General features: G+C 48.5%; 1 protein-coding gene across 1 annotated transcript in view; it reads right to left on the bottom strand.

Moving 5' to 3' along the window:
* The window catches only part of LOC119394305 (piwi-like protein 1), a gene marked incomplete in the record, with an annotated part of 194,538 nt that overhangs the window by 67,300 nt on the left and 105,741 nt on the right, over nucleotides 1-21,497 (bottom strand). The window contains 2 exon segments of the mRNA XM_037661595.2: nucleotides 10,343-10,456; nucleotides 19,552-19,692. Of these exon segments, the coding sequence (XP_037517523.1) occupies nucleotides 10,343-10,456; nucleotides 19,552-19,692 (255 nt within the window).

A 21,497-nucleotide genomic window follows, 5' to 3' on the forward strand; every position in this document is an offset into this window, starting at 1 on the left:
ATAAAACATATTCCGTGGAATACACAGACGTAGGGAATTCATTTTTATAATAAAAAGTGTGCAACTCAGAACACCACCTTGCGGCACTCCAGTTTCCTGGACAAATATTCGGGACAAGACATTACCCACTCGAACACGGAACGTGCGATTGGACAAATAGCTTTCGATTATGGTCAACATCTTTCCTCGGACACCTAAGTGGGATAGGTCTCTTAATATTCCAAATCGCCATGTGGTGTCGTAGGCCTTTTCCATATCGAGGAACACCGAAAGGAAGAATTGCTTGTGAACAAAAGCGTCGCGAATTTGTGCCTCGATACGGATAAGGTGGTCAGAGGTAGATCTACCCTCTCGAAAACCGCACTGGTATGGGTCAAGTGAGTTGCTGGCTTCGAGGAAATGTAGAAGCCGCCGATTTATCATTTTTTCAAAAACCTTGCACAGACAACTTGTTAGGGCTATTGGCCTGTAACTGGATACTGAGGATGGGTCCTTACCCTGCTTCAGAATCGGAATTATGATGGCTTCTTTCCAGGCCGAGGGGATCTCGCCGGAAAACCAAACAGCATTGTACAGGGAAAGGAGGGTTTTTTGGGTTTCAGAAGGCAGGTGTTTCAACATTTCATATACAACACGGTCGGAACCTGGGGCGGATTTATTGCATGAGTTCAGCGACGTCTGTAGCTCAGCTAAGCCGAAAGGTTCATTGTATGCTTCCTCGTGTTTTGTGGATTTGCGCTCTAGTTTCTGTTGTTCGATTTTTGCTTTGTGTCGTTGGAAAGCTTCCGTGTAGTGTGACGAGCTGGACACCTGTTCGAAGTGTGCACCTAGGAAGTTCGCCTGGTCTTCCAAGCTGTCACCTTGTGTGTTTACTAGGGGAAGTGAATGCGCTTGTCGGCCTGCTACCCTACTAACCATGTTCCAGACTTTAGCCTCCTGTGTATATGAGTTAATTCCCGATAAAAATTTCTGCCAACTTTGTCTTCTTGCCTGTCGGCGAGTTCTCCTGCCTTGTGACTTTATGCTTTTAAAACTGTCCAGATTCTCGGCTGTCGGCGAGTCCCGAAGCAGCCTCCATGCTTTATTTTGTTTTTTGCGCGCGTTTCGACACTCAGTGTTCCACCACGGCACACGTCGTTTGCCGGGCAGTCCAGCTGTTTGTGGGATACACTTCATTGCGGCACCAATCAAAAAAGCTGTAAAGTAGTCTACAGCTTCATCTATGCTTAAAGCACGCATGTTGGTCCAACTTAAGAGAGCCATTTTACGAAACTGTTCCCAATCGGCTTTGTCAATTTGCCATTTGGGAACCTGTGGAGGACATTCGTTAACTATTGGGGTGCTCAGAACTATAGGAAAGTGGTCACTTCCATAGGGATTATTAATGACTTTCCATGTTAGAAGGGGCAGAAGTGATGGAGATGTGATGCTGAGGTCTATGGACGAGTAGGTATTGTTCGCAAGGCTATAGTATGTTGGCTCTTTTTTATTCAAGAGACACGTGCCAGAGGAGAAAAGGAACTGTTCAATTAGACGACCTCGCGCATCGCAGCGGGAGTCACCCCATAGACAGCTATGCGCATTAAAGTCCCCAAGTACAAGGTAAGGTTCAGGGAGCTCATCTATTAAAGAGTGAAATTCATGTTTTTGCAGTTGGTAATGTGGAGGTATATATAGAGAGCAAATGGTGACGAGTTTGTTCAAAAGAACCGCTCGAACAGCCACTGCCTCAAGGGAAGTTCGAAGTGGTAAATGTGTGCATGCTACTCCTTGATTGACTATAACCGCTACACCTCCGGATGGCGCGATGGCATCATCCCGGTCCTTCCGGAAAATAATGTAGCTGCGTAGAAAGTTCGTGTGTTTGGATTTTAAGTGTGTTTCTTGTACACACAGCACCTTTGGTGTATGTTTGTGTAAGAGTTCTTGGACATCGTCGAGATTTCTAAGCAGTCCTCTCACGTTCCATTGTATAATTTGTGCTTCCATATTGGATGTCAGGTATTGCTGTGTGTACGAGAAGAAGTGGGTGTTGTTTAGGTCGAGATTTAGAGCTCAAGTAGCAGGGCCGTCGTCGGGCCCCATTATCGGCTTTTTGGTTTTCTTGGCGCGCTCCAAAGAGCTACGCCGCTCTTTCGGTACCAGAGGCACCGGAGTTGTGTCCATTGCCTCGTTTGAGGCACTGGACGCCCGCGTATGCGAGCTGCTGGCTTGTTTGTCCGACCTCGCCTGGCGAGGCGTGGTCGTGAGACCCGACGACCCTGGAGTCGCCGGGATCTCTGGCTTGGCAGGTGGGGACTTCGCCTGGTGTGACGAAGTCTTGGACGCCACCGAGCCGGAGGGCGATGTGCTCTCCTTGGCCTCTACGGTGCCGGAGCTTGTAGTGGCCGCCGGTGTGGTCAGATTCAGAGTAGGCGGGGCAGCCTTCGCTGCTCCCACCATGGGGGCGGGTGGCGTTTGCCTCGGCCCACTGCGAGTGGTCCGGGCAACCGCGAAAGGCCGTTGTGGTGCTGCCCCCCGTCGCACCACTTCGGCAAAAGATGTTCTTGCTGGAAATGACGATGAAACTCGCTGTCGTGCTTCGCGGAACGTTATGTTTTCTTTTACTTTGATCGTGAGTATTTCTTTCTCTTTCTTCCAGGCCGGGCAGGCCCTGGAGTACGCAGGGTGATCACCTTCACAGTTCGCGCAGTGAGTCCCATCGCCAGCGCAGTCATCAACAGAATGACCCGTCGTTCCGCATTTTGCACAGGTGAGCTGCCCTCGGCAGCTTTGAGACGCGTGACCAAATCTTTGACATTTGAAGCATCGCCGCGGGTTTGGTATAAAAGGTCGTACAGCAAGCTTGACGTAGCCGGTTTCAATGTTTTCGGGTAGTGTGCTGGAGGCAAAAGTAAGTATCAAATGCTTGGTCAGTATTTCGGTGTTGTCGCGCCTTATCTTGATCCTTTGGACATGAGTGACATTTGAATCTTTCCATCCATCGAGTAGTTCTTCCTCGCTGAGGCCAATCAGGTCCTCATCGGACACTACACCTTTGACAGTGTTCATGGTCCTGTGCGCGCTCACAGAGACGGGGATGTTTCCAAACGCGACTAGATGTGACAAATTAAGGTACTGTTCCTTGTCTTTTAATTCGAGGAGTAGGTCCCCGCTTGCCATCCTTGTGGCCTTATATCCCGTTCCTATGGTGTCTTTCAAGCACTTAGCAACAAGAAAAGGTGAAATGGCTCTAGCTTTTTCAGATGATTGTTCACAGTGAACCACGTGGTATTTCGGAAAATTGTCGTTGTTTTTGGGCCAAAAGAATTGAGATGCATCGGTGCGTACCCTTTTTGGGGCACGATCGGTGGAAGAGGGGTTCGAGGGTCCCATGGAAAAAGTCGCTTGTTCGGCAACGGCGCCTACCACCCACCACGGAGCCCAACAGGGGGACGTGGCAGAACATGCGAAAAGTCTGCGCAACGCCAGCAGTACGCCGTCACTATAACCTAATATGGTCTACCCAAGGTTGGGAGCCACACACGGTTAACCCTTGCCGCCAGGAAAAATCGGAAGTAACGAGAAGGGAGAAGTAGACAGGAAAGTTCAAAAGTGAGAGAGAAAGATGAAGATGAGGCGAGAGAGACAGGAAAAGGCGACTGCCGGTTTCCCCTGGGTGGGTCAGCCCAGGGGTGCCGTCTACGTGAAGCCGGGGCCAAAGAGGTGTGTTGCCTCTGCCGGGGGGCCTTAAAGGTCCAATCACCCGGCGTCGGCTCAACCCCCAGGATCCCCTTTTCCCCGGACACGGCAATGCCACGCACGGCTAGGCGTGGGAGGGGGTCGAAACCCCCCCGTTAGCTCGGGTCCGTGGTGTCGCTACTGTTACGAATTGGGTTTTTCGTGACGACGAAAGCCGGGAGGCTGGCGAGCCGATGATGCCGAAGATCGGACTTATCGTTAAGGAGCAGAGCAAGGAGGCAAAACGTTTATAAAACAAGTAACAACGTTTATAGCAGAAATAGCAGGTAATAGCAGGTAATAGTAGGTTATAGCAGGTTATAGCAGGACAGAGCCTGCCAGCACGACCAAGTCGGCCGGGGCGTCTCTCTAACAACAGACCAGCCCGGTCTTAAATAAGGCATCCGTCCATTGTTTGATCTGGGACAAACCGGTACGAACAGCACGACGGTTTGGAACCCACCCCACCGATGGTGGACAACTGGTGGGGCAGCTCGCAGGGTTGGCCTTTTCCTTGGTTGCAGGTGTTGACAGGGAGGCTGTTTGGTCCCAGGTGTGGAGCAGCCTTTCCATCGTCCTCAGGAATGCCGCTCTCCGTAGCTGGGTAGCTTCGAAGGACGTCAATCGAAGTGGCTGGCTGAAACGACAGGCGTCAATCGAAGTGGCTGGCTGAAACGACAGGCGTCAATCGAAGTGGCCGGCTGAAACGACTGGATTTCAGACAATGCATGCAGGGCTAAGTCCCTGCCTCCAGGTGGCAGGTGCTGACGCGGCTCGTGGCCGCTCTTTTGTACTTTTATTCGGTCTGCCGTGGTGCAGGTGTTGATCCCTGCTTCCAGGTCGCTGGTGCGGGCCCTTCTCCATAGTCGCAGGGCAAACGCTGACCGCGATGCCGTGAACTTCCAACGAAGTGCAGGTGCTTGTTCGCTTCCCCGTTCGGTCAGGTGCTCTGGCACAACACTACACACCAAACGCCTGCTCTCGCAGACGCCCCTGCGGGGTCGACAAATGATGTATTAGTCCGCAATATATGACGCGATTGTCGGCAGTTCCACCATTGGCTGATGTTATAATCACGATAACACCCTCATTATTACCTTCGTTGTTAATTTTGAGTTCAACAAGTACATAATATGTATGTTTATATTGTGTTATGCCGTTAAAACACCAAACAAACATTAATATTAGCACTTCCGGTCTCACCGACAGCTCGTCTGCTCGTAGTTGCGTGGTTGCGTTTTCTTCACTATGTGCAGTACCGAAATCGTGAATATGACCATCGCCGGTTGCCGTTGAGAGTGGCAGCCGTTCGAGTGTTGCCTCGTCAGCTGGAAACTGCATTGTCGGCACGTTCTCACGACCGACCGAGGCAGCGGTGCAGCATTTCTCCGATAACAATGCTGGCGCCGGCTAGCTTAGGATACCTGTGTTCGCTGTATGGCGAGAGTCCCGTTCGCTGTCTGTTCAGTATGTCATCGAGCCGTACCTCGGCGTATCCTCCCCGTAGTCTCAGGTTCCCGAGAAACCGCGACACGGCAACCAAGCAAACTCGCATTTCCACGGTAGCTGCAGACAGCCGGGGGATGGGTCCGCGCCGGCCCGATGCCCCACGATCCTTTCTTCTAGTCTTTAGTTCTTTGTTGTCAGCCCGCACTCGCTGTGCGCCCGCATTCGAAGAGCAAACAGCATCGAAGTACCGCCACTGGGAGAAGGGTGCACGCAGCTTTGCCGTGTTGAATACGATTCAAGCGCGAGCAGTGCGACGAGGCGGTGTATCGGAGTGTGGGTCGAAAGTCATCTCAGCTGTCATTCGTTCCAAACGCGCACGCAAGTTTGCGTCCATGGTTGGCCAAGCGATGAAAACACTACGGCAGTTCGAGGTGCACACCCAACATTACCAAACCGACTCGCAGTTTTCAAGCACGCGCGATACACGGTGCGATGAGCGCCGCCGCTCGACGACGACCGCGCGAGCCGACCGGAAGTGGCGCCACAGAACACGTGGTTGCGCCGAGACGCCAGAGAGAAAACGATGAAGAAAAAACTCTTCGGCGCCTCCTCGCACCTCCGCCCTCCCTCCCTTCATGCCCCGCGCAGCTTTACGCGCGCTCGCGGCGTTGAGTTGAGGGAGAAAGCTGCGGAACACGATCTCTATAATTTGGTAACACCACTTATACTTGACGGATTCGAAAAATTTTTGCGGCATATGACTCGTGAAGAGTCATACGTCAATAATGAGACTATTCCAATATAAGGTGTTGCAGGGCCCCTTTAAAAGGCAGCTTTGCCGCAATACCGGGGTGTGATGAGGTGAAGCATAATGAAACTCTAGGGACCACTTCCAATCCGACGTTGACTGTGTCTTGGCAAAGTTCCGCCGTAACGGAGCTTGAAAGGCAGCTTTGCCACAATACGAGAGTGTAATGAGGTGAAGCATACTGAAAATCTGAAGGGGTGACTCAACTGGACGTTCACTGTATTTGTTTTTGGGAAGTTCGAATAGTAAAATTCCAGTGCGAATCGAATCGAATAGCAAACACTATTCGAAAAATATTCGAAATTTCGAATATTCGCGCACCCCTAGTTTTTATGCCCCGACTGACTGCTATAAAGGAGATGCAAACAAGAAGTTGTAGCAGCGACAGCAATACGATTCGGACACAAGCCTTCAGCATGGCGCCAAATCGGTAGCTTCGTGAAATCTCCGACAGATGGCAGCAATTCTGCATAAGGTCTATTTGTAGACACTGTAGACAGTCTGAACTGTCTCAAAATTTCTACTGGTAATTTCTAATTTCATTACGCCACCTGCCACCAAGACAGAATCGTGCACCACTCTATGTGCTATAAGTGATTTTCCCTGCAAATTCTCAAAAAGACACTCCTTGTTGACAGAAGAGCAGACAACAGTGCTTAATTGCTTTGACAGCTATGGAGGCGCAAGCGCCCGTGGCTGGCGCGTTAGTGCTTCGAGCTGGATTTAAAGGTATCGTAGTGGGATCATTCTTCTGCGATGCCACCATTAAAAAAGGGGAAAACCTGCATGAGAGTGGCCACGTTTTTGACGTGAGTGAACGCTTTGCTACGGCGTCGTCAGTACTGACGGCTAAATGCGTTGTGCGTCACACAAGAGGCTTACTCCATAGCTATCGAGGTAAGCTGTCATTCTTTCATGCTTAGAATATTATTGGTGCATGCCCACTACCCGTGCACTTGCAAAATGTTCAGAACATTTGGAATTATCCGCGGCCACTCGCCGTGGAAACTTCGGCGAGTGGCCAGGCGGCCTGGTTATTTGTTGGTGGCTTCGTGTCATGTCGATTCGCAGCCACCGAGTATTTTGCTTGAAATTGTCGCGCATAGCAACGAGCTTATTGCAGCATCCTCATCGCTCATCCTGAACGTTTCTACCTCGCCGCTCGCGCGGCTCATGCCAAGAGCTTGAAGTGCGGGCGAGAAATAAACTTGTTACGATCGGCCCCGCTTCGTCTTTCGCTTCAAGTGATGTGGCGCCGACGACAGCACGGTCACTTCGGTCACCATCAGTCTCCCTCATTCGCGACAACCTCTTTCGTTGTTTATGCTCCTTTCCGAAACACACATTGCACTTCCGTCGTAACAGCGTTCGCAGAAAACTGCAACGACGGCCAGATCTAAGATGAAAATAAACAGCCTCGATTTTAGTTCCGTGTGCGCAGTTGTCTACATGCTGCACACTTTGTTCGTTTCATCAACGCCGAATGATTACAGGGTCACCTGTTTACTACAAGTATCAACCACTTAAAGTGCTTGCGCTCTTGGCTCTCTCGTCTGCGCGAGCTCACTACGCTTTTATAATTTGCGCAAACTCTGGTGTAACCCAAGCTACGCTCTAGCGCAGAGGTGCGCAAACATTTTCGGTACCAAAAATGCGTTGGACTGGGCTAGTTGGTACATTGTCAAAATCGATAAAAAAACCAGCGGTAAACAGAGGACACAGTGAGTGTCCCGTCGTTTCCTCTCACTGTGTCCAGTGTTTACCACTATTCTTTTTTTATCCATTTTAACATTTTCGGGACCACGACCTCTTGAAGCTTCCGAGTGCCGTAGGGCTACACCAGCCGTAGTCTTTCTGCTTTAATACTAGGATCTTTCCGAAGAGCCGCGCCCACCTGACATTTTTGTCCCTCAACATCTCGGCGGAAGGGGATCAACTCCCTGTTAGCCCATCTCTACTTGAACCACTGCGCTTCCGCCAGCACTAAAATGATGTCTGCAGGAACAGCGCGAACGTAAAGCACGGGACGTAGAAGAAACATTACGACGACACGAGAGCTGACTATCAACTTATCTTCGGCAAGCACGGACCGCTTACGATACTCGTCAGGAAATATCGTTGGCATGTACGACGGGGACGACACATCCTTGGACGGCACACCCCCAATGAAATGTGCACTGCATATCTTCGTGTGCCGAGAGGGCTCCCAGTTTGTTCCGTCATGGCTGAAATGTACTGATGCTAGCGGCACAAGAAAAACAAAACCGCAGAACGCAAGACGGCAGAGGGAGCGGGAACCAAGCTAACTTTTTTCGTCGCACAGCTGTGATCCACTTTTGCCGCTGCCCAATAAAGCACAGACAAGTTGAGAAACGGTGAAACGTCGTTACCGCAGGGCAGGACGTGTACCTGTTGGTACAACCAACGACGCAGCAGTTCATGACTGCGTCACAGAACACCTACAACTGCGTGCTAGCGGACACGGGAAAGCGTTCGCTTCTGCTTGGGCTCTCAACGTCTGCCTTCTCTGACGGGCGCGCGGTGGCGCACCAGTCGCAGTGAACGGAGTGTATACCGCAGTGTTGTCGTGAGCACGAGACAAGTTTCACATCAAACTACAGCTCCTTGCGATCGTGAAATGCTATCTGTCCACAGAGTATCAAACCTGTGTTGCTTCCTGTCAAAATCTGCAAGTTGTGCCCGAACAGTGCTTTCTGAGCACAGATTCACATAGAAACACACAAGGCACCGGTCAAGTCTGCTCGCAAGCGAGTCTTCTTTGTGCTCACTAAGAACAAGTGCCAGAGTAAGTTGCCTGGACCAGCCTCCAAAGACAATGCGCACATCACACAGGGTCCAAACAGCTTGCACCGAAAGAAAACCCATCACTTTCGGAGCAGAAGCTTTGACAAAAGACATGCAACCTACCTTGAAATTAAAATTGCAAGCTGCGACCACTTCTCGCTCTTGCGGAGCTTATTTTTCGCTGAGAATCTAAGGTCCGGTGACGCTATATTTTTGCATATTTGGGTTTAAGTCTATCGCCATCAGCTTAGAGGGTGTGTCGGCACCATTGAGAAATTCCTTCTTGTTGCAAGAGCAACTATATGGATACTACCAGCGCATTTTTGCCATCACAGTCATATTCCGTATAAAATTAAAATCAATAACATCGCCCCGCAAGTCTTATGTTCTATGTGGGAGTGAAAGTGCGCGAGTGTTGCCGACGAACGCGGTTGGAGCAAAGATGAAATAAGCCAGCCACCTCCGTCGCATGAAAGGCACAAGGAGACAGGAGAAGAGGTGTTGGGGAGAGTCCAGCAGACAATGCGCCGGGCGTGGTCTTGCGCATAACTCCACTCCAGAGTGGATCAGCACTACCAGTCGAGTGCTCACCTGCAAGCTTGCTTTGAAAACCTCACCGATCCGCCTTCTTTGATGGATAACTTCGCGACCATAAATGGCAGCAAATCGACGCTCAGTTTTGAAAACTTCAAAACCAGGCTCGCGTGGTAGCATACTGAGAGCCGAGCACACCTTAACCTGATATGTGGCAATAGAGAGGAGGCGCTTATCAAAATGAAGCTCAAACAAGACAACGATCGCGCCGGACAGAAAAAGTCGAATGCACTGTGTTATTCGGTACCGCATCGGCAATTACATTCGATCCCGCATCAGCCATGAACTACATGGGGTGACACAAATGTTGTGCAGGAGAAAGCGCTGACGTTACGCCTGCGCTTGTTCCTGCAACTCGTTGGCCTCGCGCTCTTGCTTGTGTTCTTGCAGACTCATTTGCCGTACCCAGAAGCATAGTCTTTGATGTTGGTGCCTGTTGCTCAAAGGAAACTCGCTGAGATGCTTGTACACCACCTAGATAAAGGCAACAACCAAGGAAGCTGCTTTCCCTGACATGTCTTGCTCGTATAATGAATTCCCTTCCAAATCCCCGACTTTTCCCAGTCGCTACACACCCTGTAAACGAATCCCGATGGGCTTCACCAGGAGTAATTAATCGGCGGCTTGGCGGCTTGATTTGGGCCATACAATGCAGCTAATAGACGAAGGCACACATGCCACTGGTGACACTGCCTAGTTTAAACTGTGCAAACTGCTTGCAGCAAAGCATCAAAGGGTCATCCGTGCGCCAGTTGTCCAGGGGTCAATGTTCTTTTTTGCGATTGCTTTTCCACATCCTCCCTACCCCTGTATCTTTCAAAGTGCTGTAGGTAGAAGAATTGGTTATTTGAAGAGGTAGCTCACACATAAAAATAGCACCTAAAACACAAGTTATACATTTTCTTTAAAAGTCCGCATAATGTAACCCCTACCCAGCCATAGCAACTTGAAGAACTGTCTACTTACAGGTCTGATGACAGAGTCTTGTGAGAGAAGGCGGCCCCAGTCGGCTGTGCCATTGTGGTAGTGGGTCTTGGATTTCATCATTACTTTCTCTTCTGGCAAGATACGGCCTTCAAGCTACAAAAAAGAAGAGGAATAATAGATGAGCAAACACAAAGCTGTTTTAGAATTTCGCCAAAGGCACCGTAAGAATCACAGCCAAGAGCGAGCAAGGTGCCAATCACTTGAAGGGACCGACAACTGCCCTGAATATGAAATGAGTTGACTCCACTCGTAAAGATTGTCCGTCGCTCTGACTCAAACCAACCCTGTTTTTTTCGTGAGAGATGGATTTATATTTTTATTTCTTAATTGAAAGTCGCGAAAAATGACCTGTGGCGCCTCTGGCGGCAAAAGCATGAATGATCCGATGAAGACGGCCACGTGACCGTTGATTGCTGTACGTGGTCGACGATTTTTTTGTTAGTATTGAAATATTGTTCGTTTCTTTATATTAAAAGGTATTACTCCATAATAATGTACATATAGGCCTGCGTTAGTGGTATGCATTAAAGTGGCGCTGCCTTCGCGTGACGTAATGATCCCATGCTCGTCAGCGCGTCTTGAGCAACTTTTCAGCGTGCTCATGCAACCGTGCACGCAGTTTCCAGGTCGCTAAGATTTTGGAACGACGTAGTTTTGCTACCTACACTTCGTCTCAGATATGACGTGCGCTGTTACTCAGTACGGCCGTGCATATGCACAGTTACGTTTTCGATTACTTGGCTTGGCTCGTGTATCGAGAGAGCAACGACGCCGGGACAAGCCATCCATGACACAGGCGCAGGCAACCTTGGGAGCAGGCGCACACAACGCTGTACAAATACCGGGAAGGTGTATAAAGCCACACATCTCATTGCAACAGCTTGCTATTTTCAAAAATGGTTGGAAAGCTCAAAATAAAGGTGGTTAAGGGGGGAGGTGGGGATCGAAGCCGGAATTCTTTATTTTTTGTAGTAGAACAATGAAATTTGGCATGCTTATTGGGAAGTGCACTGAATGACTATTTACAAAGTTTCATTGAGATATCTCCAGCAGTTTTGGCATATAAATTTTTACTTGCATCATTGTTGTACCAAACTTGCAGAAAGCCTGGTGTGACAACAAAACATGGTAAAAGCTCAAAGTTGCCCTTACATTTTAGCCACAAGAATACTTCATGCTATGACATTCTCCAAATATTTTTATTACCCCGATTTTTTTTTTTACACGGAACATTACATCCATGTTTGCATAATGCATTTTATTATCGTCATGTCAAATTAGCTAAAAAGTAAAAAAACGAGAGAGTAATTGAAAAATATAGGAATGTCATAGCATAGAGAATTGACTAGGGAATACAATGCAATACACCTCATGAAAATCCATCAAGCCATAGTCGTGCTATGCTTTCTGCAAGCGGGACAGTCTGGTCAAAACACACTTCAGAGAAAACAGGCCCTAAAGTTGCACAGCCACTACATGTAAATCAAAATGCCCTGGGGCTGTAATATTTAGTGTCTTTGCTTGCAGGGGTTTTCTTATGTCCTTGATCTTTCATTTTTCTGCACTACATGCTTTCCTTTTTCTTTATTGGTTTTGTCAGCCCTTTGAAGGGTGAGCCTTCAGGTTTAATGGCCAGACTTGCACATTACAAGTCTGTGGCATGCAAATTTAGGTGTGCTGTGACAGTTATGGCCAAGACATTGGTGGCACAGGAATTTCTGAGTAGTACTTAATGAAGCGAGTTTGGCAGACAAAAATTCGTCCACTGCTTTACACAAGTTCATTTGTCACCTCCGCCTTGATACGCTTCATCATTCACCCGGTCGTGGTAATGGTAGTCGGCGAGGCTTTCATTATTTCAGTACATTTACAAAAGCTTGCTGCGATACCATGCACGGCTTGAAGCGCGCCTAAATTACATCACCACTGAGTGCTTATTATCCCGCGAAGTGCTCGGCCACAGGGTTCGGGAACTCTGTGCCAGATATGCTGGGTGGCGGCAGTTGCTGGCGATGCGCAATATGCCAAGCCGCAGCGATGAAACATCGGCTTGCAATATGCTTGGCCTCGCATTTTGGGGCGCCGACGCGCGAAATTGTCGCGGTGCTTCGAGCGGCCGTGGCCGTGGCCGTGGGGTCCGCGGCGCAGCTGCCGATGCGTCACATGCCGATCAGCGATTCCGAGCTGCCAGCTGGCGATATCATTAGTTGCTTGCAACAAAGCGCATTGCGGATTGTTCGCTTTCACATGTCTGCTAGCGCGATCTTCTTCCTCGCAAAGTTCGAATTCGTCAAAGCCATGAACGTAGTTAGGCCTAGCCACGACTCCGAGCAGTAAGCGCAGTCGAGGTGTGCGCTGCCGCGGTGCCCGATGTTTCAAAGTTAGTCAGGTTCGATCACGAGCACAAAAAGTCGTCCCGCGGTGGTCTTCGTCACGAGGTCCGAGATGCCGACGGGCAGAACTAACCGCGGGTCCCACGAGTGAACGCAATACAGGTCCGAGACGTGCTTCTACGATGTTCGCGAAGAGCTCGTCGGGCTATCGCAGTCTGATGCACGGTCTGATGAATGAGTTTCCGGGTGCAGCTGCTAACGCGTAATTATCGTCGACCAGCAAACACAAAACGAGTGCGAACGCTTCAGTAATTAGCGTGATTTTCGACAGCCGTGACCCCGCAACGTGGAAGCCGCAGACGACACACACCGGGAGCGACCATCGGACCAATGGCGAGGCGCGCTGGAGCATCATGGCGGCCGCTGCCAATCAGGGGCCTCGAAACGGCCTTCAAATGTTTGCTTTTTGTGCGCTTGTTTTTAAATGGAGGAGCAAGCTGAGGCGGGGAATTTGAAAACTGAGAACTGCTCTTTCAGACGAGCCCTAGATGGTGGTGCTCGGTCGCGCCGTTACGGAGCTATAATTTTTTTAAAAACGCTTTCGTTTTTGCGATTTCCGCGATAATTTTTGCCCCCTCAGCGGGCACAACAATTTTTAGTAGCACTTCTACGTGGTTTTCAGTGAGGATATTTTAGAATTAGATAGAAAAAGGGCTACAGAAACTGAAAATGTGATTTTCAGAAAATCTGTCTTTTTTTTTGCCATTTTTCGCGACTTCATCCCCGCGTCCCCCTTAAGCATAGTTACAGCAACTCCTGCGAAAGCAGAACAACGACAGCTTTCACAAGGGCTAGCGGCATCGCTATCAATTCTCAGCGTTGCTGGAGCAAGCCTTCATGCGTGTTTGGAGCCTTTCAGATTGAAAAATACTGCTTATAAAATAACTACGTGCTTTTCGGATAAACCACTGCAGCTAGAAACACTACGAAGGGTCAGCTTCCTGTCGCGCCGTAAAAAACTGTGTCGAGAAAAATCAGTTGTCGGTCCCTTTAAGGCTCGTTCACACCGGCGACTAGCAACGGTCGCGCGACTAAGTTAGTCGCAAACGGTCGCAAATGGCCGTTTTGGTCGCAAAGCGACTGCTTTGGCTCAGTCGCTCGCTGCTCAATTTTTCAGTCGCACGACTGCAGTCACAAACCTCTGAACCAATCAGATGCGCAGGAAGAGGACATCAATCTGTTTTACGGGGCAACGGCAATGCAAGCTGTTTAACGGCAGTGCAAGCTGTCCAACAGCAATGCAAGTCCCAAACAGCCCCGTAAGCGTAAACATCAGCATTTCGGTCTTATAATGGCTTAGACTGGCCAAACAACGCAGGTAGGGTTTCTTAACTACAGTAGAATCTCGGTAATACAAATCTCAAGGGGGGGTGAAAATATTCGCATCACCTGAAATTTCGTATCATCGATAAACTAGCAAAATCTGTTTTCAAACCACGATATACAGTAAAAGCTCGTTAATTCGACACCCGTTAATTCGGAAATTCGGATAATTCGGACGGCTCTATTGGTCCCAGCCGAAGTGCATGGTAATCTATGGGGCCAAACCTTCGTTAATTCGTCAGAATTGGACACCGCACCGCTTAATTCGGACAAATGTTGACAGCTGCCGCTACACAAAAGTGTGGTAAGGCAGCGCTGGCACCACTGGAGCGAAACCGAAACCTCAGTGACATCGCCATCGTCAACTAGTGGGGGCGATCGCAGCGTCACCGAACGTCGGCGTCTTCTTTCTTCGCTCGCCTCCGACACCTCCGACGCCATTTTCCCTTGTGTTGTGTCGGCACCGTCTCTTCTTTTTTCCCCCGTTGTGACCGTGTTTACATGTGAGGCCCGAGCATGCGGCAGTAGCTGACGATGGCATCGGCGAGGTGTCAGCCGAGTCCACCGACGATGACTGCCCTACCTTCGATGCTGTCCTTCCCTCAGATATGACCCTTCAGGACTACATCGCGATTGATGATTGTGTCACCACGACTGGTCTCCTGCCCGATCAAGAAATTATTAATGATGTCGCGAACTCATCGCACCTCACGGGAAGTCTCGGAGGCTCTTTTGATATTAGAGGACGTTTGCCTGAGCACTTCCGACAGTTTGCATGCTGTTGGCCATTTGGAAGAGTTAAGAAAAATTGTAATGTCAGCCGGAATCTGCGCGAAAACGCAGACGACCATTACAAAATACTTCAGCAAATAAAGGTATGCTTCTCCAACTTGATTTTAATGTTGTTTTTCCTGTTCATTCGTTAATTCGGCATTCGGTTAATTCGGACATTTTTTCCGGTCCCGTGAAATCCGAATTAACGAGCTTTTACTGTACGCACAAAACATTTCCATTGAAGGAACTCGCGTATGTTGTTCTGGGACACGGTGCACGGACCAATAAGGGACGGCGCAGCTCGCTGCCGCGAAAGCGCGCGTGCTTTAAAGCTTCACTTAAGGCCAACTGAAAACTAAGTGCCAAAGTCCGCTCCACAATAGTCATAAGCGAAGAACGACAGGCATGACGAAACGCTTCGTGCCTTTTCTACGACTTTATTGCTTTTAATCTACCGCTGCATTAGCCATGTACCTCCGGAGCTCGTAGTGGCTATCGATCGCGTCAATAGCGGTCGCGGTTTCGTGCGTGGCGGTTGCGGCAAACGGCAGTTCCGTTTTCAATCCCCATGCGCTGGCCTCGCACATGCCTTCAAAACTGCGTCGTTAGTTGCTATCATGATCGCATCTGTCATGGTTTTGTCCGCAGAACTTGCGGAAAGCAGTGCCGCTTTGAGTGGATGAGAGTTGGACGCGCGTGCACATACAGAGTTCCGGCAGTTTCGTCATTGACAAATATCATCGTGTCAAGAGCGACCGCGGTTTTATCTACAGCGGTTGTGGCAAACGATAAACCACAGTTCTGACAGTATGTGCGCTGGCTGCGTGCGTATTTCCGAAGCTTCAAGCATGCTGCTCTCAGCCGTCGCTTGACGGTTTCAGTACCAAAATTCGTATCACCCGCCATGACGCGGAAAAGTTTGAACATCCGAATTTGGGCCCATTCGACCCAGTGGAAATCGGCTAGGGAATTTCACAAATTCATATCAGCCGGTTTCCTATCACCGAGATTCTACTGCACATTTACATCAAGACCTCCTAAATTGGTTTACATAATGCTATACAAGGGTGACTAGAGTGCATCCTAGCTATATGCAATGGGTTTGCAAAAAGCCCGGATCAGATTGGGTTGGATTTTTCTTAATGTGGCCAGATTACGCAGAGAAATTTCAATTTCCGGGAGGTATTCCCGCCAATTGTACAAACGTAAGAAATGGTCGAAATCCGGGAGTCTCCTGGAAAATCCAGGAGACTTAGCAGGTATGCCGTTAGTACAGTCAAACCCGCTTACAACAAATGAGGGAAGAGTAAATTATGCTTTATATCGAACACTTGAGGCTATTTTAGTATTATTCATGTGAAATGTACTTTCTATAACAAACTGTACATTTGATATACCATACATACTTGAGTAAAAGACGCACCCCTACTTTGAAGGAAAATATTTTGGAAAAAAATTCAAAATGGCCAATGCGAAATTGAAGTTAATTGATGACCTTATATGGCGACCATGCAAGATTTGCTTTCTGCTTAACAACTGTTTGGCTCACCACTGCAGCATCTCACTCCATAACATCAAACTCTGTTTGCGACAGCAGTGTCGCTACCATTGGGCCAAGGTATAATCAGTAAGTTCAAGTTGGAATATCACAAAACATTAGTAGCTCCTGCTGCTGTTGCAGATACAGTCGCCGACCGATAAATAGGACACCGATAATTTGGACATGCTCGGTAATTCGGACAGTCGCGCGGCACCGCCGATGATCCCATAGAAGTAATGTGTAAAGACTACCGATATTTCGGACAGCTGCGAGATCTACATTCGATAATCCGGACCCTGTCCGAGACTGTCGCGCACGCCGAATCGCCAGCCATTATCTCCTCCGGCACCCGTACCAAAGTATGGCCTCAGAGATCAAAACAAAAGCTAATTGGGGATTTATGAGGCTGTATTTCGATCGCTACTTTATGCCTCAGATTTGTGATTGGAAATGCTGATCTTGGAGGCACTGGTTAACTATGGGAAATCGTATCGACATCAGGAACATCCTACATTCCGGTTCCTGTATCCCCGCGCTGCTATCGACGCCATTTTGTCGAATGCGTCTGCGGTAAAGCGTTCTGCGCGCGCGTTCATTTTTATCTTGAGACTTGCTTTATTTTACGCTCTGCTGTCTCAAAAGATCTGAGTTAAATGGTGCCACAGCCAGCGCCGAAGGCCATGCCGACGGCAACGAAAGGCGGCAGATACATTCAACTGCCGATTTTTCGGATGCCCGATTTTCCGGACATGCTCGAAACTTCGGACGCTTTCGCGGCACCGTCACGAGCCCCATAGACGTCAGTGGTCAAGAACGTCGGAAATTTCGAACGCTAAAACTCTTCGGCGTCCGATTTTTCGGACTTTCTGCCCAAATTGCAGGTTCGAAAGGCAATAATTGAAGCCCCCACCTCTGCCGCGTCTATCATCTCGTAGGTTCGAACCAGCGCTTTCGCGAGTCGACCTGTTTGCGACAGTAGCAGAGTCCGAAAGTCAGCTTTGTCGCGATGCTGAAGTGTTATGGGGTGAAGCGGACCGCAAATTCAAAGGGGCCGCTATCACGGCGCCGTGAGGTGATGTCTTTACGGATAAGCAGTGGAAATGCATGGAGGCATGATGGCGACAGGTGGCAAATGCGCCAGTACGGCTCAATCGCTGACAAGCCTTACGATAAGCATCTTCAGTCAACTGCTCGATAGTGCATGTGGCCTGGTGCAGTTGCATGCGCAGTGCACGCATTTAATAGGCGAGAACCCAAACGCGCCACGCCACCATTCATGCTACCTCTTTGTGCGACCGCTAAGTGCGCCGCACAGACGTGTTACCTTCACGAACGAAACCAGCTCGTCATCGTACAGCGATCACATCACACTGGCGGAGATACAGGCGGACTTGGTTGCACGTAAGGGGAAGTGCGGGCAGCAAGGCATTGACAACCTTTTTGGCCACCGGGACCTTGAAGTGTCAATAGTATTTTTTTTCTGGCGCATTCGTTTTTTCGGACATTCGATAATTCGAACTTATTTACGTTCCCCGTGGAGTCCGAATTATCGGTCGTCGACTGTAAATGAAGCAGTGAAGATCAATTTCCTAGGTGTGATCCAGATTATCAGCCGCACTTGGCAAGATGTAACGTACGAAACAATTGGCAACTGTTTTTGGCATGATGGACTGTGTCAGATAGGTGCTGAAGGCGCAAAAGCAGCTGAAGAAAATAGCGAGTTTGCTACTCTTTTGGGAGCAACTTGCCCACATTTCTCATGCTGCACCTGAAGAGGAAATACAGTCAAACCCACTTATAACGATCCCAGATATAACGATCTATCAGTTATAAGGACCATCTTTCGGTGCACTTACGATTTTCCCATGCTACCCATTGAAACTGCATCCACATATAGCGAACATTTTTCAGAGCCTCCTACTTTTACAACAAACACTTCAGACATGGTCGCGGTAAAAATATGGCACATACGAAGTGAAAAAAAGTTAACACAGGCCTTCTAAAGCGTGAGGGAGGCGCGTGCTTGCGCATGCCCTGCTCCAGTTTACTCGCAACTAAGATATCCTAGATCGGCGAACACCGCACACAGATTTCGGGTGCTGCGAGCAAGGTCGCTGACTTTTCAGACGTTTTTTCAGTGGCAGAATGGCAGCGAGGAAAAAAAAAGAAATGGCAGAAAGCCACATGGAAGTTGACCACAAAGCTTTGCGGTCAACTTTCACGTGGCAACCTTTTCTGACACCATTCTCTGCAGCTACGGCCGCCTATGATGAACCAAACAACGCTTTCGAACGCAAGAAGCCACAAATCGCAAGCACCGATAACTGCAATAACTTTTCGTCACACAAGCGAAACTTTTCGTCACACAAGCGTCACTGCGCCCCTCAACTCGTCGATGCCACAATGTGTCGCAAAGGTCTTTTCAGACAGAGACTTCGGTCGTTTCAGACAGAGACTGGTCGATCAGTGATTACGACTTCTGCACGATTGTGGCGATGACTTCACAGATAAGCATCAGAAAAGAGCGAAGGCAAGGTGCCGGCAATGAACGCACCATTATTACCTATCGCCAACAACCTTATCATAGTCATCTGTAGCTATCTGCTCGGCTGCGCGTGTGGCGTAAACTGTGCGGAATGACGGCGGTACAAGCGTGCCATGGGGCTGTTGCCAAGTTCGCCGCCGCGTCGTGCGAGACCGCTTTAGTGCGCGTCGCTTTGTAGAAACAAAAGCAGTTCACTGGTGTTGAGCGGCACAGGCACAGAGAAATGTCGATGCACTGACAGCGAGCGTATACTGCATGTTTTATTAGGCGACAACCTCGTCGTGCAGGACCGCATGGAGACGTAGGGTGCGCGTTGCTTGTAAAATGCTGGTCTTCGCCACCTTGAACAAACAGGCTACTCGCCGCACGTGTGCACAGAGGTGAGTGAAGCAGGCACCAAGAACGCACAAACGCGTGCATGCTGCTCGGCAGTGATGGCGTGAGCTAAGTGGTGCAATTTAACATCACCACTTACTGGAAGCAAATGCAGATTTCTGAACTACCAAACCAGTTCTCTGGTCAATAAGCAAATACAAAAGACAATCAATACACCATCTCTGCAGCAAAGGAAGTCCAGGTATATGAACTAAAATGAGCTGCCACCTTTACTCACATTCAAGGCACAGGACTGCAGTGAGACACCCCAATCGCCAAGGACCTTCATAGCATCTGGGCAATCCTGCACTCTCTTCACATACTGGGTCAGCGAGAACTGCCTTTGATTTGGGTTCACTCTTGTGTGCCCTGCTATGTCCTATGCAAAGAAGAAGAAACAGACACTGGTGACTTAACTGGTTAAGTGTTGTTTTGGTAAGGTACTAAGATTTACAACATGACAAACTCCAGCATCAGAGTATTTAGGCACTGGTTTTTAAATTTTGGCATATAAAAAATGACGACCATGCATCTTTTGAAGAAAATGTCGATTCTAAAAGCCCAGGTCCTATCATGATTTGACAATAGTTACCGTATTTACTCGAATCTAGGCCAGCCCCGATACTAAGCCGACCCCCGAAATTCACAAGGCCAGAAGAAAAAAAAAACTTAATCACTGTACTCGAATCTATACACGAATCCAAGCCGACCCCCCCCTTTCGCACATCGTTTTTTTCGAAAAAAACATCGGCTTAGACTCGAATAAATACGGTAGCTAAGCCTATCTTTTAATTTGAGCAAAAATAATGTAATTTAATCACAAGCAAAACCTAACTCTCATCCAAGAGCACAATATCAAGGCAAAAAATCCATTATGAACCAGTGCAAAAAAACAAGAAAAGAAATGGAAAAGCTAACTTCTAGCCACAAGTTGAAATTTAATTAAGGCAAAGAAGCAGATGTCTGCTTGATTTTTTTTTTTAAGGAACACTTTGTCTACTACACATTTCACTCTGTGACATCCATTTTGATTATAATGTGGCTCAACCATACTTGCAACATTAGAAATTTAGATAGTCAGAAAATACTATGTCACAATGTGACAGCCTGCCTTAGAGTGCTGCATGGTGAATCTAAGTGACCCATAGTAGTTGCATATTGCTAACACGGAACTGCACAAATACAGTGAAAGCTCGATTATGTGTCCCCCGGTTTTGCGACAACCCGCATCTTACGACAAATCTGTTTGGTCCCAGCAAAACCCCCATAGAAATAATGTATTTTTTTAAAAACCTCAATCATACGTCGAAATTTTACACAGACCCTGCATCATACGACTCTTCAATACTGCTCGAAAAAAAAAAAAAAAAAAATCACCTTTTTTACTCGAATCTAACACCCACCAAATATTCGCAGGTGCAAAAAAAAAAAAAAACAGTAATGTGCCCCTAGGTTGACGACTAGAAAAAGATTGAGTGAGACAGGTACAATATGCTTTCTTTGAATGAAAAATTTATTCTTCTGGCAGTTCATTTGCTTCTGTGATCCAGTTTTCTTGGCTTTAAGATCGCTTCTGGATACGCCTAGATCGCATGCGTATCCAGGGGCATTACCTAGACAAGCTCTATCTACACGGAGTAGCTTGAGCTAGTCTGCAAGCTAGTCTTAAGAGATCCAGATATTTTCATGTTTTCGCCCGTGTAAACTTTCCTAGTCTACATACAGCTGAAGATCTCCCTTTGTTTGCTGTACTTGGCCACAGGCCTCTAGCACGTGAAAAGGAAACGACGCAGCTATTTACACAGTGTAAAATCAATTTCCCTTGACATGAGCGTTCTTAATAACAGTGGCACATCACCAATTGCACTTCACAAGGGATCAAATACTACATGCACATTTCAGTCGTGCACAAAAGCATCCTATGCGAAGTAGCAACAAAATGTGCTACATCGCCATTATGCAATATTGTCACGTGGTCGTGACGTCGACGAAGACAGCAGTCGGCGTTTGCAGGATGAAACTGTTTATTTGGCCGAACTTGTGGCCGGAAAATGAGACCTAGAACTACAGCAATACACGCTGTACAAAGATAGCGGCGAAGAGGGCGTCGTCCGTCGATCAAGTGACAAGCGGTCAAGCGCGTCGGCTTTTATACAGGCGCTATCGAACTTTCCAGCAATATCG

This window comes from Rhipicephalus sanguineus, chromosome 1 (genome assembly GCF_013339695.2).
Source record: "Rhipicephalus sanguineus isolate Rsan-2018 chromosome 1, BIME_Rsan_1.4, whole genome shotgun sequence".
NCBI classification, from domain to species: Eukaryota; Metazoa; Arthropoda; class Arachnida; order Ixodida; family Ixodidae; genus Rhipicephalus; species Rhipicephalus sanguineus.